Here is a 15,497-nt window from a genome sequence, read left to right on the forward strand (position 1 = left end):
TTGAGACTCCCAAGCAGAGGGAAAAATCTCCAAAATGCATTTTAAACTAAACCCTTGATAAACTATATCTTTAGGACTCAAAATAGCAGGTTCTGAAACAGGAAGCGAGTGAAGGTATGAAATGTGGATCAATCCACCAGACAGTTCCCTGCTGTGTGAATACCCTTTATGCCGAAGGCAGTTTTTGCATATATTTTTTAGATTTCATAATGACCAGCAAAAAGCCTTCCTTTTCATTCATCAAAGAACAAACCTGCAATTTTTGCAAAAATCCTAGGTCAAAATAAAGTTTAGTAGTTCAACTGCACCCGATTCTTTGATGCGCTTGCTTATACCCAATGACCTCTTTCGGTTTTTACAGAGACTTCCCTAACAATGACTGTCATTCAATACACTTTTGTTAGGTAACGGTACCAGAAGCTTGTCTTTTGGAAGGAGAGAGAATCAGATGTGCAAAATTTAATCCCACTGACTTGAGTTAGGTCTTACTGATACTTTGTTCCTTTAAGCTAGAGAGAACACCATGGTCACCAGAACATACGCTTCTTTTCCTGCCAGTGGTAACACTTCAGAGAATTGTCATCCCAAAGTTCCCAAAAGAACGAAAAACTTGCATTGTGTGTCCATTTACTTCATGTAGATTACTTATGGAGGCTTTAGTCCTGAGATGCAAGGTAGCTTCAACACTGTAAAACTTGCTTTTCTATTTGTAGAAGTTTAAATTAGAGTGTTTGGGCTATAAAAAGGTATGTTTGAAAACAATTACTTGCAACTTTTCTTTAGATGATAGACATAACACTGGCTAGCATGTTTCAGCACTGAGCGTTAAAAACATGACAGCAGCTTTGTTTGTAAATGCTTTCGAAAAAATAATGATGTATGTGAATCTGTATCTTTTTTTCTGCTTAAGCAAAAATTATTATTACTCAAACATAGACTACTTAGGTTGTCTATAGGATTTGTAAATCTGACTTGCTGCAAGCCAATGAGACCATCATAGCTAACAATCTTACGGTATGTTTTCTTATCTGATATGTTATGACATTCCAAAGAATCTCACATTTTGAAAACCTGAAGACATGATTTAGTTTGAGATGAATGAAGGAATAAGATAATGTAAATCTTCTGTGAGGGTTGCAGTGTAAGCAAGGTGCAGACCTTGTGAAGCTCATGTGAAGCAACAGGCCCAAAGACTCCCAAGATAAGGGAAGGGCTATTTTCCTTGAATTATTATAAAGCGTATTACGTATTTTCAGTAACCTCTGAATAAAAAATAAGCCCAAATAAAGCATTCGCCCGAGGACACAAAATAATTTTATCTTCCCTCTGCAACGAAGAAACAGTGGTAGAAGTGACTCATGTCCTTAAAGGCAAGATGAGGTGACCACTATGCAAAATCTCACATAGCCTAAATGAGCACAGCATTTCCAGGGAGTCTGAGAGTTCTGGTATGAGTGAAAACTGGAAAAATAATCCAAGTTTGTCATCCCATAATTGGCAGTGATAGTGAAGTACTAATCACTGTGTATTTGAAAGCCACAATCCTTTGGATTTCTGACGGAAGACTAGGTCAGAATTTTAGGAAATTTCACATCCTATGGATATACTAGATAAAATCACACCATGTATTTGAAGACTGCCACAGTTATCAAAAAAACCCCAACCAAACAAAAAGCCATTCCAATAATTTTAAGATTAAAGAATTCCAAACAAATAATGTCTGTAACAAAAGATCTTAAAAACTTATCTGAAATTAATTTTAAAATATTTTGCTAATGTTATTGAGTCAGAAGTGGAAATATAAATATTTTTACCACAAAACCTGGCCTTAGAGGAGAAAATTAATAGGTGCAGCAATTGCAGCCATTTCAGCTTTTTCCTTACCTCATCAGATCCTGGACTAAATTCATATCCAATTGCATAACATTTGAAACCATAAAAACAGGCCTTTTCATCTTTCACGTAGTCTGATGCAGTCTCCAGAGAAAAAAGAGCTTCGTTTCCTTATAGGAAGTAAAAGGATACATAAAATAATTTTTTAAAAAATAAATTTAATATTTTTCCTCTTCTTGTATGTTTCTTCTACACAAGCATATAGGAAACCCAGGCTTTATATGTAACATGTAAAGTACAACCACAAACAATCGCAGACTGACAAAAGTCTTCAAACAAGAAACTTAATATAAACGTGATCAACTGATGTACAGTTGATGGCTCATAATCAACTCTTGCCAGCTTGGATGAAGACACTTTTTCAACTTTATTTTCTAAGATAATTTTGCAGAAAAATCAAAATTTCTTTAATTATTTTAATAATCCACATTACTAGAAATTATTGTAGTACCTATTTATTACCTGGCAATACTAGTACCATGGTAGGCCATCCTGAAGATCCAGAGAATTTTTTCAGTTCTATCCATGAATTAAGGTTTTCATGAACAGAAGCATGCTTTGGTCCAAATCCCAGACTCTGTGCAATTCTGACAGGAATTAGTAAACGAAGAACATCCTCTGACTGAGCAGTACCACACTGAGTGTCAAACTCTATTGTTATCCACCTGACACATTCAGGAAAAGTCACCTAAAACAAAACAATAGTCTAGTTTTGACGGTTGTTGGGGGTTTTTTACATTTATTTCTTCATTTACACTTGGTTTCAATTCTTCAGGCTATGAAAGCAATTCAATTATGTAATTCTGTGCAGGTGTTTTGATATGCTTTAGATTAGCATCAACCTAATTTATTCTTTGAAATTCAGATACACCTGAAACGCTTTACACTTTACTGAATTATAATCATGTATTATAACTTATGTTCAGATTAAGTATTTGCATTTATGACACCATTTGTGACTGTTTTTAAGAACTCCGCACAGGATCGTTAAACAAAGCAACCACGGACTACGACAAACATTTAACTCTCAAATACCTTTTTAAATGCAAATTTAAACAAATACACTCAGTATCTGTTTTGTGCAATACCAGAAAAGTACACAGTAGCTGAATCACACTTGTGAATATGGTGTGCAGCACAACAGCATACAGTTACAGAATTTCAAAAGCAGTAACAACTAAGTCTAAGGTTTCAAATGAGCTTCATAAACTTTTAGAACAAGAATAATCATCATTGCATCAGGAAGTTGACATGATATCTACATTTTTTGCAGTGGATATCTTGCTGTCTCACAGGACAAGGAAGTGGAATAATAATTAATGACCTCCTCCAGCTCCTACACGATTCCAGGTTTGCTACTTCTGGATTTACAGTCATGGAATTAATGCGACTGCAGAAATCACTATTTCAAGAACTGAAACACAGGATTCATCTCTCAGGCATGTAATTTATGCCTCAGCTCTTCACTCAACTAGAAAAAACATCCTTTCTCTATTTAAGTTGAGGAAAATCCAGTTATATTGTAAGGTGGAATGAATCCTATTCAGAGTGACATAACACAGTTAAGAGGACTTCAGAGACTTCTTCAATGCCAAATTATGGTTCAAGTGAAAATAATTAATGAAGAGTTTAAATTGGCAGAGCAGCAATAGCCACCACAGCAACCTCTACACTATAATGGATATTAATTTGACTAGAATTGATGTTAGGTATTTAATGAAGCATTGTTTTAGCATTAGGTAAGAAAGTCTGAGATGTGAATAGATAATGCAGACGTAAGACTTCCAGCTTCTACAATCTGTACAGTTAGAGCAAAGAAACTGCATGACAGTAGGAAAACCTAAGAGTGAGCAAATTTAGGGACTTACAATAGATATCTGCATTAGGGAGTTAAAACTACACTATTTTTTGCTACAGTTACTGGACAATCAGAGCTTTCTCCAGAAAGGAATACAGTAATATAAGAAACCGTCTCCTATATTAGACAATACAAATTATCATCCACGGCAACAATTTTTCAGATAGTAAATGTTGATGAAACAAAATCCACATGTCAAAACCTTTTAAGAAACTGCATGTGTGCTTAGAAATGGTGCTTACCTTATAGTGCGTAACACAAGCAGGTTTATAGGGATGCTCACTTTCTACAACAGCATAGTGATTGGAGGTAGTACAAGCTGAAAGCCCTTGCTCCGGCTGGTTGCCGGTGGTGCTGTCTGTAGACTGATTTGGGTTAAAGGCTGGAGGGGCATATTTCTGATTGAGAACTGCCACAGAAGGAAGTAACTGTTGTACTAAGCCAAAGACCTCAACAGCAACCTGTAACATAATACCACAGGCAATGAAGTATTATTTATGGTGGTGTGAAAACAATACTCACAAACTTGCATTTTGCTACAATGGGTGTTTTGGATATTCTCAGAATATCACTACTACAATTCATTCAGTCATTTTCCAATTTGGCATCTATACAAACCTGACAGAAAAAGCATCACTACACTGACTGGATGGGTAGACGAAGGGAGAGCAGTGGACGTTGTCTACCTTGACTTCAGCAAGGCTTTCAACATCGTCTCCCACAGAATCCTCATAGGCAAGCTTAGGAAGTGTGGGTTAGATGAACGGACAGCAGGGTAGATTTGAAATTGGCTGAAAGACAGAGCTCAGAGGGTTGTGGTCAGTGGCACAGAGTCTAGCTGGAGGTCCGTAACATGTGGTGTTCCTTGGGGGTCAGTACTGGGTCCAGTCCTGTTCAATATATTCATTAACAACCTGGATGAAGGGATGGAGTGCACGCTCAGCAAGTTTGCTGATGATACAAAACTGGGAGAACAGCTGACATGCCAGAAGGCTGTGCTGCCGTTCAGCGAGACCTGGACAGGCTGGAGAGTTGGGCAGAGAGTAACCTTATGAAGTTCAACAAGGCTAAGTGTAGAGTCCTGCACCTAGGGAGGAATAACCCCATGCACCAGTACAGGTTAGGTGCTGACCTGCTGGAGAGCAGCTCTATGGAAAAAGACCTGGGAGTCCTGGTGGACAACAGGTTAACCATGAGCCAGCAATGTGCCCGTGTGGCCAAGAAGGCCAATGGCATCCAGGGGTGTAGCAAGAAGAGTGAAGCCAGCAGGTCGAAGGAGGTTCTCATCCCCCTCTACTCTGCCCTGCTGAGGCCATATCTGGAGTACTGTGTCCAGTTCTGGGCTCCCCGGTTCAAGGACAGGGAGCTACCGGAGAGGGTACAGCAAAGGCCTACAAAGATGATCAGGGGGCTAGAACATCTCTCTTACGAAGAGAGACGGAGGGACTTTGGGCTTTTTAGCCTAGAGAAGAGAAGAATGAGGGGGGGTCTTATCAATGCTTATAAATACTTAAAGGGGGGGATGTCAGGAGGGTGTGGGGGGGGTCCTTTTTCAGTGGTGCCCAGTGACAGGACAAGAGGTAATAGGCACAAACTTGCACATAGGAGGTTCCATCTAAATACGAGGAGGATCTTCTTTACTTTGAGGGTGGCAGAGCACTGGAACAGCCTGCCCAGGGTGATTGTGGAGTTTCCATCCCTGGAGACATTAAAAACACTCCTGGATGCAGTCCTGTGTAACCTGCTCTAGGTGATCCTGCTTTAGCAAGGGGGTTGGACTAGATGATCTCCAGAGGTCCCTTCCAACCCCTACCGTTCTGTGATTCTGTGCTTAATCTCAAATACTTCTTTTAGAGACTTGCCAAAGTTGAAACAAAAATCTGTACACAACTGCGAGACACCATCACTAAAACATCTACTAAAAAGCCATAAAATCAACAAACAATAAGCATGAGTTGACAGAAAGTAAATACCACACAGAAGTCATAGTTCAGGCCTACTTTGTTTTATAACAACATTAATAGTGTCTTTTTCAAATATTCAACATATTTTAATGCAGGTAGTGTTACGCATCCCATTGATCCCTGTAATCTTCATGACATTTTCAAAGGTGAGGAACGCTTCTAAAGCAAAACACTTGGTTTTAAACACCAGTTTGTCACAGTAACAAGGTAACTAAAATGTTAAACTACTGTTAATGAAATGAATCTGCTGGATTTTAAGTGGCTAGTCCTCCTTCCTCACCCCTTAAAGAGAAGTCAGAAGAGAGGTTACAGTTAATGAAAAAGCAATAAAAGGCAGTAGTGTCTACTAGCTAAGGATTAATGACATTTGCGTATCTAACACTGTATTTCAAGAGTGTTCTAGACTCAGCACGTGGAAGAATGCTATGTCATTGAAAAGTAAGGTTATAGTCGACACCTTCCCATCTCAAAATTTGATAGAAATAATATTATTTTAATGAGCAGCTACCACTGCTTTGGACATTTACTGTAAAAACTGAATTTACATAATATTAAAAACATTTAATCCCACCAATACTCATCAGTGAGTCACAAATGCAGATCCTTCTAACTTCTTGTCTTTTTGTACTGTTAAAGCCTGTCCTCTTTCCCTCTGCTTCCTTAAGGTATTTTTTTCATAATATTTTCAATTGAAGTTAAAAAAAAAAAGTCATTTTTCAAACATGACATGTTTTTAAAATTCTTGACTCTTGGAAAATTCATAGTGAGTCACCCTTGTGTAACATTCTTAAATTTCTTCAGTAATTTCTGTGGAGGAGCATACCTTGGGAATAGCTGCTGCTACTGGTCCTATGTAGGCTATAATGAGGGGAAGCAGCATTGAAAACAGACTGGAAGAGCTGAGTAGTTCTGGAATGTCTTCAGCTAAAGAAAAGATAATTACAACATAGGTATTATTCATAAATGTACCACACTTCAAAACACATTTTTCTGGTTTGCTTCTTATGAGTTAAACTTTAGTTTGTACACCAGCTTTCACATCAAATTATTTTCATTATCTAGGCATTGTCAAATTCTAAGCCTGCAAAGTTCACCTGAGATAAACATGCCATTATACACAGCTCTCTGTTAAAACCTTCCCTTCTCTTCAAGCATAATTTTATTGCACTTTGCCATTTTGTGAAGCACTTTGTGTTCATACTTTCTGTGGTATAAAAGCTAGCACAAGCAGCTATTCCTGGACCTCCAAAACAATTTTTATAGCACTATGTAATATTCTGGACATTCTGACTAGAATGGCTGAAGGTAGTACCTTAAAACCATTCAGTTTTAAGGCTAATGTCTACATTTCTGAAAAATAAATGCATTACATTCGCAAGTCTTGCTGATTACCATGACTGTGCAAAACATGCAATAAAGTCTGGAACTGACCCATCATAGCATATCTTTTCAAAATAAAGACTCTTACCAGCTTTCATATGATACTTGCTAAACCGATTACCAAATTTATACAAGGTATCTACCTATGATACCTTAAGTGCAACTCAATGACTTAGAAAGTTATTCACGGTTTGATCACTACAGGAATGGCAGGTTAGAAAAATATTCTTTGGAAATCAAAAGAGACTTATCACTATTTTTGTATCACTGATATTCTACTATTATCTCTTGCTATCAAAGAAAAAAAGTTTTGAAAAGTAAATTTTGAAAGTCAATTTTCGAAAGCCTTACCATCTACAGCAAGAGCCCTGTGCAACAGGTCTTTGGCTGCTCGTACAACAGCACTCACGACAGAAAGAGCCCTGCTACAATTTTTATCCTCTTCATTAGCTTTGTTCAAAAGCTGTGATTGCAGATCTCCATCATACTCACTCCTGGATGGTGGATTAAGTTAAAGTAAGTTCAAGAACCACAAAATTATATTAAAAAACCACAACTGGTTGACTTTTGGCATAAAATACATAAAACAATTAATTTATGATAAAGTAATAAAAGAAACAAAGAAACTACAGAGGATATATTGGAGGCAATGCCTCAGTGTTAGCCCTTTGTAATAATTTAATTTTTATCTTGCAGAAAATATGAAAAGCAATTTTTTTTAAATGTTTCTTTTGACTAGCTGCCTTTCAAACCACAGAATTGTGTTAACTGCTATGCTTTTCCAAGCCCAACCACCTACCTTGATAAAAACAGATTAATACTAAATGCATGACAGAAATGTGTAAAACTTTTTCAATGGATGTTTCTGCAGTATCGTAACAGGGAAAAAGATTCTTCGTCCCTAAAGATTAATTCTGGTTTTGAAATATAACCTTAGGCTTACCCTTAAAAAAATAGTTTTTTCTTTGAAATCCGCTTTGTATGTCAAATTAGATTCTCCTAAGTAACATTATGCACAAAACTATTTCAATGAGTTATATAAAAGATCTGGTTTGATTTGCTCTTTCAAAGCAGTTGAATGATAACTGCAAACTTAATTCAAGCTCTCCATATGACAGTGATTAAGCCTTAGCATAAACAATCAAAACCACTTCGTCAACATGTAAAACGAATTCTCCCATTCTCTTTTGGATTTCTTATGTTTGTGCAGAAAGATTGAAATTCTAGGGATGAACAAACTAAGTCCAAAACTATATTAATCCATCAGATAACATTTGTGTTGTCCAAGCAAACTTCAAAAGACATTGTCATTACAGGCAGCAGCCTGAAAACTTTCCAAGCAAAACCTGATTTATTCTGTAAGAGTTCCGAATTGTGCCATTATGATCCTTCAAAAGCTTCTCAGAATTTTATCGCAGTTGAAACGAAAAAACCTGAGAATGTTCTGATTGAATATGCACTTTGGTGTGGTTTTTTGCCATATGTTAGCTTACTATTAAGTTACAATGACTTGAAGCTTCCTTTTACTGACATCTTATGTCCTTTGTTTTTCTGAAATCAAAGAAATTGTTATTTCTTCTTTATTCCCTCTTTTGCTTATATAAAAACAGAAATTCTAAAAGTGGGAATAAATGTTTTCCTTGTCTTCTTTTCTCCTTCTTACGTAATATGATACTTCATAATCATGATATCTCATAATAAAATTCCTCCAAATGCTGGAGGAATTCCCTAAACACAGATGTCCAAGATTACAGGAGACTACATCATTGAAAGTATCATGATATGCATCATTGTAATTCCATTCTTTGATAAGCAATTACTGTTATTACTGTTATTACTGAAACGTTTGGTCTTTGAATACTTGAATACAGCCAATCTCAAGTTTTAAGAGTTTAGAACTATCCTGTATCTTCAAGTATACCATTACTGTAATTTTGCCGGCAACTTTATTTCTTCATATTTTAGCTCCTTTAAAACTTTCTTAAGAGCAACATGTTCTTGTGATTGTTAGTCCAAAATACATCACTTGTTGTAGCATTACATATTTTATCCTCTTCATCTTTTATTAGGTAGGTATATTTTGCACGTAATTAAGTATCAAAGTAAATTACTACTCCTTGCTCCTTTTATTCCTTGGGTCAGCCTTTTAAGACAAAAGTTGAGATTTGAGCAAAAAGGCATGAAGCATTTTTTTGCTGTACAGATAATGGTAGCAACTACTATATTCAAGTGCTGACACATTTTGGAAATCATGTCTTGATACATATCAGGGTAAGCACCTCAAAAATGAAAGTAATGCTTTCTGCAAAAGCATTACCTTAATTGAATTCCTACTATCATCCTCAAAGGCTAAAATAAAGCCTCCCTGCAGGACAACCAGATGTTTTAGTTGATTTTCTTTGAGGAGCTGCAATTTCTCCTTCTATACCTTTGAACTCTACAGTAAGAGAGGAGACAGTTCCTATATAAACAGACCTTATTTCACTACATGATGCAATCCCTTCTGGCAACAGGAAGGAACTGAATGAAATCTGAGGGAGAAACATTCCAGTAGTCTCTCAAAGATCTCTTAGGTTATAGAAAAAAACAGAGATTGAAGTAGTGCACCTTACCAGTCTCCTATATTACAGCTTTAAAGCACTGGACAACGGACCTTGTAAGACAGGTCAACCAGCAAATTATTTCCCAAGTCAAAAAAAAAAAAAAAAAAAAAAAAAAGAACCTAAAACAAGACTGGAAGAGGCATCAGTACAACTAAATAACTTAAGTCAAATACTCAATAACAACTTAATTTAGTTCACTAAATAACCTAAGTCTGAAACTACACTGGAAGAACACAATACTACTGTTAAAGAAGCTCTTTCTTCAAACACACTCCAGACGTATTTATTTCTGTTACTACTCGAAAATAGATGTGGTATAATAGCACTACGATGGCTTTATTCACTTCAGAAATGGATCATGGCAACACACGAACCTGTAATAAAGGATCTGTGGAATTTGTCCTCGTGCTTGGTTTGTGCCGTTACTGCTCAGACTACATGTACTAAACGTAAATGTTACACCATCTGGACACTGAACTGTGGTCATTCCTCCATCTCCATTGGCAGTCCGGCTTCCATAATTCCTCAAACGAACTGCATATTTCACGTTTTCCTTAAAAAGGAGAGCCAAAAATAGTACAGAGTATAAAACAAGTATATTAAGTCAGGCTTCAAGGTATTATGAAAGCTGTTCTTTTACATTAATATTAGAGAGTCTGTAAAGTCCTTCAAAGCACTCTACAAATGAAATTAACTGAAAAAGATCCAGCATTTAACCAAAGTAAAAACTGTTCCATGTTCCCCAACTATGGACCATAACTACTAATTACCTGACGAGTGACCAGGTACCAAATTGCACACAAAAATGTTGCACATTCAAGAATATTCTAAAATTACGAAGCAATTACAATCTATCTTATGCTGTTATAAAAATTAAGATTTAATTTATATTCACTGCCAGGATTTGAACTTTTGAGTTACAGGGTGAAAAATGAGATTTAAATAAAGCAAACGTGTCAAGATCAACTTGTAAATGTGTACATAAAAAAACCAATTTACATTGAACATTCTGATTTTGTTATCTAAAGGAGTCATATGAAACCTACAGATGCGCACTTCTTTTATTTACCTTCAGTGGCACAACTTTGTCAAGTCTTATTTCAGCTATGTCACTGGGAGAATCATCTGTGGTGTAAGTTCCTTTAACCAACTCTAAAGATGTCCATCTATGAGAATGAGTTGAATCTCCAGTATGATCACTCTGATTCAAAGAAACAAAGTCATTTTAATACATATATAATGTAAATACATGACACATTCACGCAATTGTGCAAGCTATGTTTTCTTGCATAAACTGTTACGCTCAGCATTATAAACAAAACCTGTTCAGAGTCAACAGTAAAAGCATTTCTGGTAAAATGGAAATTACTGAGCAGAGAGGTTAATTTCCCATAGCAACCTATGCTTGCCCTTTGGAAGGGATTAGAACAGTTGGTTAAAGTGAACAACTGAGTGTAAAAGAACAGACATTTTTCTTTATTATAAGAACTCACAATACAGGTTTATGCTTATTTTAAGACAGTACTTCAGCAACAGATGAAACATCTGTAGCTATAGCCTGACTATGCTGGTAGGCTACCTCTTTCAATTTTTGGTTTAAAATGTTTTAACTTGGTCTCCTTTCTCTCTTATTTTCCTTCACAGTTTACAGAGAGATAACTAGTACTAATTTACATTTAGCTCCAGAAAGTGAAAAGCCCACTACTTCAAATACTAGTTGTAACAAAGTCAGATTTCAAGATCAAAACCAAGATAAGGACCCTACTGGATATGGAACGTAGCCTACAATACCACAAAAGCAAGCCAAAAAACCCTAATACCAGTGCACTCTTTCACTGGTAGCCTAGACTGTACAAGAATATTACAATACAACTTTGTAAAACATATTAAGAAAAACTCTGAAGTTACTTTTGTTCTAATTGTTTTCTCAAATGCAGTACTCACATCATCAACTAGTACCTCCAACTCATACTCATGAATTCCTCCTCCACCATAAACAGAATATCCTACTACAACTACACCAGGTTTGTCGACAGAGAAACATATAGCATCAGGGGACCCATTCCCAGTATTCCAGCTTCTTCCCTGACTTGTTTTAGTGAATCGGTTTGGAGTGGATTTGACAGAATGGAGAGAGTTGAGCCCATCAACCTGTAGAAAGTTAAATACAAGCACCAGAAAAATATCACTGCTAAATGTTAGACAATTCCAAAAAAGCAAAGTTAACTTGCTTTATTTAAACATTTTCAACTAAGTAAATTTTAAAAGTCAATTGACAAAACATAGAAGATGCCACTACTGGGGCTTCTATTCAGTACTGACTACAAAGAAAAAAGAAAATACAATTTCTAGTTATCAGGAATTAACTAGGATTAATTAGGAATCTGATTCCTATTTTTTCAAGTATCTAAATGAATATTTTATAGGAGAATTAGCACAAAATATAGCTTAATTGTGCTTCAAGAAGAGTTAGGTATTTCTGCCTTAGGTAAGCTCAAGATTAAGAGACGACAGATATGGATCTTATGGGATAGAAAAAACATCTTTAATCAAGATGTTATCAAAAGCTTGGTTCTTTCTGTGGAAAAAGTCTGCTGATAGTACAGAGACAGTGACAGTCCTTTAATAAAAAACAAAGAAATTTCCATCATTTAACAACATTATAGCCTCATGAAAGGGAAATTCTATGTGTGATTACGAATGTCTGGATTTTAAAAGTTGAACTCAGTACCACTCTCAATTTTGAATACAAAGCAAAAAAACTGGAAAAAAGTCTAATGATCAAGACAAATATAATACACGTATTATATAATATTGAATATATACAGGAAGATACGTGTAAGGAGTATCTTATATATAAAGGAGGAAGACACAATGCATAAACAAAACACATTATAAATTCTGACCCATAATCAAAAGCAGATAGGACTAGAACATGAGGCACCCATGCTACCATAAGAGGCACAGAGATGCTCAGGAATGTGGCACGGCCTCCAGTGAGCACCGAATATCTACATATATTTTGAGCGTATACATGCAGAGACATGCATGCAAAAGGAGAAGCACTCAAAAAAATATTGTCATTTTGCAAACAATTTGCAGCTTTCTGCAGCCATAACGAAGTAGGTAATTATCAACAGTACTCCCCTAATACAGTGAACATATGCTTTTAAATTTATGTCAATATCTGAAAGCTACTGAGAACTCCAGCATCTATTAAAGATCTGCACATGTATAAAATTCCCGCCACAGCCTGTATCACATTCGTAATATACTTGTCCTGAAAGACTTCTAGTAAATTATTTTATAGAAGCTTTACCTCAGATCCTAATGCTGATGCTGTAAGCTCACTCACAATACTAGCGAGCAATCCACAGGTATTTGAAACCAGATGTGAAGAGAAAAGTTCATTTTCTCTTCTAAGGCTGTTCCGTACTGGTAAAACAACAATGACCAACATCTTTTCCAGCACTTCCCGAAAGCTTGTCATCCCTGAAACATTTTCTTCGCTCTGCATTATGAAGAAAAAAATGAAAAATTACAATGTTTTTACTTAAGACAACCAACCACACTGATTTTCACACACTGTAAGCATTAGGTAATTGAAAAATCTGTGACTTCTTACAAATTAGAAGGAAACAAAAGAAAACCAGAAGCTTTTTGGCTTTGATGTTAGCAAAGAGAATCTTTTAGGCAAACAGGCAAGGTAAAATCAGTGGTGGGATGCTTAGAAAAACAGTTTCTTTACTGAAGACTATTGAAACAAATCTAAGCTTAGGCATCTGCTGTGTCTTCTACCTAGCTGTGACGTCCACTGTTTTTCAAAACAGTTACCCACACTGAAAAGTGATTTTTTTCTTCATTAAGTTGTGCAGGTGCTTTCAAAGTCTGTGAAAACTTTTAGCATAATAATGGCCTACAGGACTATGTATCACAGCTTAACTGCGTACTTGAAGAAGAACAGCAATCTTTTGCTAAGGTTTCTGACTGCTCAAAACTTTTTGTATTGGAAGACTCAACAACTACCCTTTATTTATCTTTCATGCATCTTTCATAATTTCATAAGATCTTAGCCCCCTTGTCTTCTAATATGAAGAACACATTTAGCAGCCCCATATGTTTGATTATCACCTTTTACCCTTTTCATTCCTGTAAATCTATTCTGGAGTAACAGAACTGCAAAAATACAGCATTCAAGAGCCCTTATTTAGGAAATTGTTTAAAAACCTTTGACAGAACTATATGAACTGGGCTTTCCTTGTTCACCTGCTTGCTGACTCATTTAGAAACTCCAGTTTGAGACATGACTTTATTACCAAAGCTGTGTTGACTCAAACGTAAAGGAACTTAAAACACTGACTCTATCCACATGTTCATTCTTGTCATCATGTGAAAAAGCTGAAAAATTGTTGCAGAAAACACTATGCAATGGAAGACAACTCCAAACTGTATTTCTGCCAGTTTAATATTCCAAAAATAAATAATTTTTGCTCAGATATTCTCCAAACCAGAAATAATTGGAAAATTTCAGACCAAAAGATGAAAATTGGATAAAATAATAAGTTTCTGAAACAAGCCTTTTAAGAAAGAAAACACTCAGGCAAATTCAGCTACATCCTTATAAAGCTTAAAACTTCAACTTACATAACTGTTTTTTGTTGCAAAGTAGAACGAGTTGTTACATTTTTAGAATATAACCCAACCTGACTAAGTTTTTCCATGTGTGCAACCAAAAGAGGAAAACGATGGGCCAGGGCAGAGTCATTCTCGGTGCTGACTTGTTTAACCATTGATCGCAGCAAGGCCTCTCCATCATAAGCAATTGGGAAGATAGAGGTCAGTTTTACTGAAGTATGGCAGAGAGCAGACATAACAGCAGCAAGAAGCCGGCTACTGGAGGTTTTGAAGTTTGCTTCCTGGATGTCCTAGAAACATAAAAGGAAATTAATAGAATGGCACTGTTGCATTCAAAGTAAATGAGGGAGAAACTACTTTTGAAAGGAACTTCCCAGTTTTATAGTAACTGTAACAATAATTTAGAGAACGAACTTCATATCCTGTTAGCTTTCCTGTGAATTTTACATTATCTTCTCTCACGAGCTTCTATTTCTATCTTTCAAAGTGGAGTAATTAAAATTTGCTGGCTGATGTGTCTAAAAACAATAAACCCATTTAAAATTACTTTTGAAATTACAGCACCCTTAGAAAACAAAGCACTTATAATTAATCAAATAATTTAATCTGAATAATATATTAAAGAACTGATTCTTCCTTGAATTTTTATATGCTAAATAAATTTTCATGCAAAGAAGCAAATGTTTACATCTCACTGCGATCAATGAAAGCAAGCAACCACACTGTTTAGATGTGGGATGCTCATTCACAATAAGCAAGATACTCAGAAGAAAGCTGTTGATTATAGAATAATATTGACAGCTTCTCATGTACGTTGCTGGATCAGAGCACTATTGTAACACTTAATAACGAGAAATTACTCAAGTATTAGTGTTGAGTTTAAAAAAATGCCCCATGTATGCTCCTATGCAATGTGCTGCAAGAGTAATGGCATATAAGACATGGCCTCAGTATTGAAAAAGCAGGTGCTGACAGTTACCAGCATCACAAATTTTCTTCACTGTCCCAGAAAGAATCTTACTGCTAGGGGAGACAGAAGTTTCTAGGCTCTTGTTGAACTTGGACGCTTTTTTAAAAAACAACCACCAAACCCCAATTATTAAAAAAACCCCAAACCAGAACAGAATTCAAGTTGCAAACCAGAATAAACACAAAAGAGGAATA

The 15,497-nt window shown here is 36.0% G+C and overlaps 1 protein-coding gene across 3 annotated transcripts in view; it reads right to left on the reverse strand.

Moving 5' to 3' along the window:
* The window catches only part of MYCBP2 (MYC binding protein 2), a 204,668-nt gene that overhangs the window by 88,557 nt on the left and 100,614 nt on the right, over positions 1-15,497 (reverse strand). For all 3 annotated transcript variants that reach the window (XM_086476678.1, XM_086476666.1, XM_086476671.1), the window contains exons 33-42: positions 14,402-14,623; positions 13,018-13,209; positions 11,643-11,849; positions 10,768-10,899; positions 10,073-10,251; positions 7,447-7,589; positions 6,539-6,639; positions 3,994-4,212; positions 2,356-2,581; positions 1,885-2,003 (exon numbers count right to left, since the gene is read on the reverse strand). In XM_086476678.1, the coding sequence (XP_086332804.1) occupies positions 1,885-2,003; positions 2,356-2,581; positions 3,994-4,212; positions 6,539-6,639; positions 7,447-7,589; positions 10,073-10,251; positions 10,768-10,899; positions 11,643-11,849; positions 13,018-13,209; positions 14,402-14,623 (1,740 nt within the window). The remainder of the gene's footprint in view (positions 1-1,884; positions 2,004-2,355; positions 2,582-3,993; positions 4,213-6,538; positions 6,640-7,446; positions 7,590-10,072; positions 10,252-10,767; positions 10,900-11,642; positions 11,850-13,017; positions 13,210-14,401; positions 14,624-15,497) is intronic.

The sequence above is a fragment of the Leptosomus discolor genome, chromosome 1, assembly GCF_034619465.1.
Source record: "Leptosomus discolor isolate bLepDis1 chromosome 1, bLepDis1.hap2, whole genome shotgun sequence".
Classification (NCBI taxonomy): domain Eukaryota; kingdom Metazoa; phylum Chordata; class Aves; order Leptosomiformes; family Leptosomidae; genus Leptosomus; species Leptosomus discolor.